Source organism: Beta vulgaris, chromosome 3 (assembly GCF_026745355.1).
Source record: "Beta vulgaris subsp. vulgaris cultivar EL10 chromosome 3, EL10.2, whole genome shotgun sequence".
Lineage (NCBI taxonomy): Eukaryota > Viridiplantae > Streptophyta > Magnoliopsida > Caryophyllales > Amaranthaceae > Beta > Beta vulgaris.
The window spans coordinates 29,610,286-29,612,793 of NC_079204.1; the positions used below are offsets into that span (position 1 = coordinate 29,610,286).

Consider the following 2,508-nt stretch of genomic DNA (forward strand, 5'->3'; position numbering starts at 1 on the left):
GAACGTTGGCAAGTAGCACACTTGCTCACTACCATATGAACATCTTTTATCATGCTAGGCCAATGGAAACTCTCGTTCAAGGTATCAAGGGTCTTTTGTATGCCAGAGTGACCAGCCACGCCTCCCTTATGAACTTCTCCAACCAAGAGTTCTCGAACTCCACACCTTGGAACACATAGCTTGTTTCCTTTGAAGAGGAAACCATCTTGAAGCACGAACATACCCTTAGGTGCAGCAAACATTGAGCTAAACTCTACATCATCTTTATAGAACTCTTAAATATGCTCGAACCCTAACACTCTTGCATCTACCATAGCCAACAAGTAATATTCCTTGAAAGAGCATCTGCCACCACATTGCTCTTACCTTCCTGGTACTTGGATGAGAAAGTGAAAGATTGTAAAAATCCAACCCACTTGGCGTGCCTATGGTTGAGTTTTTGTTGTCCATGAATATGCTTGAGTGCCTCATGATCGAATGAGAATGAAATGTTTAGGCCTCAAGTAGTGTGACCAATGATCTAAAGCTCGAACAATAACATAAAACTCTCGGTCATAGTTGGAGTAGTTTAACATAGCACCATTAAGCTTCTCACTGAAATAAGAAAATAGGCCTCTTCTCTTGAAGTAGAACAGCACCAATTCCCACTCCACTTGCATCACACTCTACTTCAAAAAGCTCGTTGAAATCCGACAAACCTAGTATGGGAGCGCTACATAACTTCTCTTTCACTTCTTCAAAGCCTTTTGAGCTAACTAGACCATTCAAACTCTCCTTTCTTCAACAAAGAAGTGATAGGAGCCATGATAGATGAGAAGTTTCGGATGAATCTTCTATAAAAGAAAGCCAAACCATGGAAGCTTCGACATTCATGAGCATTAGTAGGATCTTTCCACGAAGCGATTGCTTGAACTTTTGAAGGATCAACGTGTACACCTTCTTTCGACACTATGTAGCCAAGGAATGCAATGCTTGAAACAAGTAACTCACATTTCTCGATCTTGCCATACAATTTTTGTTCCCTAAGCTTCTCAAACAAACTTCATCAACATTTTTACTATAAACAAGGATGTCATCTAAGTAAACAACAACAAACTTGTTTAAAAAGGAACGAAGTACCTCATTCATGAGTCTCATGAAAGAACTAGGGGTGTTGCATAAGCCAAAGGGCATCACCATCCACTCATAAAGACCTTGCTTAGTCTTGAATGTTGTTTTCCACTCATCCCCTTCTGTAAATCTCATTTGATGATAACCACTCCTAAGATCAATCTTCGAAAAATCGAAGCTCCATTAAGCTCATCAAGCATATCCTCCAATCTTGGCATGGGAAATCTATACTTCACAGTAATGTTATTCACAGCTCTACTATCAATACACATCCTCCATGTTCCATCTTTTTTAGGCACAAGCAAAGCTGGAACTGCACATGGACTCATACTTTCTCTAACATACCCTCTTTCAATCAATTCTTCAATTTGGCATTGCAATTCCTTTCACGCGCTTGGATCACATCTATAAGCTGGTTTGTTGGGTAGAGGAGCTCCCGGAACCAAGTCTATAGCGTGCTCAATACCTCTCAAAGGTGGCATTTCTTGTGGTAATTCTTCTGGAAATACATCTCTAAACTCCTCCATGAGCGCATCAAGCTTCGGCTCACATGGCCTTTTCTCACTAACCATAGCGTGCCTTACAAACAGATTATAGCATAGTCCCTCTTCTTCCACCTCTTTCTCGAACTCCTTGCTTGAAAGCGACGCACTAGACCTTCTTTCTTCTTTCTTGTGGATCACGTCACTAGGAGCCAAAGGATGCAATCTTACCCTCTTTCTCCCAACCAAAACAGAATACACGTTGGAGTCTCCTTCATGAATCACCTTTCTATCAAATTGCCATGGTCTCCCTAGTAAAACATGACAAGCACTCATAGGAAGTACATCACACCATAGCTCATCTTTGTAGCTTCCAATTGAGAAAGAAAGTAGCGCTAGTTTCTTTACCTTTAGTCCTGTGTCATCAAGCCAACTTAGTTTATAAGGGTGTGGATTTTCCCTCACAACAAGGCTCAATTTCTTCACCACATTTGCCGCCATTACATTGGTGCAAGAACCACTATCAATGATCATATTACAAGTGTTTTCTCCCACCTTGCGACGAGTATGAAACAAGTTCTCCCTTTGTTCTTTGCTTGGGAGGCAATCAACATGTAAAACCCTCCTAACAACACCAATGACCTTGCCATCATCTTCGGCATATGCATCGTCCTCACCATATTCACCATCTCTTCTTCTTGTGACACGAATTCATACACCTCCTCTTCTTCATTCAAGGTCATATATTGCCTCATGGTGAGAGCTTTCTTGGTTGGACAATTACTAGCAATATGTCCTCTTTCTTGGCACTTGAAACACTTTCTATTCTCTTCAAATTTTTCTTTAGGTACGAGCACCTTTTGTTTTTTCACCCTTTTATCATCTTTAGGTGCATTGCCTTTCTTTAAACCCTCAT

General features: G+C 40.8%; 1 protein-coding gene across 1 annotated transcript; it reads right to left on the reverse strand.

The window, feature by feature from the left end:
* Positions 1-1,496: 1,496 nt before the first annotated feature.
* Positions 1,497-2,093, reverse strand: LOC104883905 (uncharacterized). Its single transcript, XM_010668481.1, has one exon. It carries the CDS (start codon positions 2,091-2,093, stop codon positions 1,497-1,499), a length of 597 nt encoding a protein of 198 aa, XP_010666783.1.
* Positions 2,094-2,508: the final 415 nt, after the last annotated feature.

What these genes read in the sequence shown, in the direction of transcription:
- LOC104883905 (XM_010668481.1), bottom strand. Translation starts at nt 2,093, where the DNA reads ATGGCGGCAAATGTGGTGAAGAAATTGAGCCTTGTTGTGAGGGAAAAT.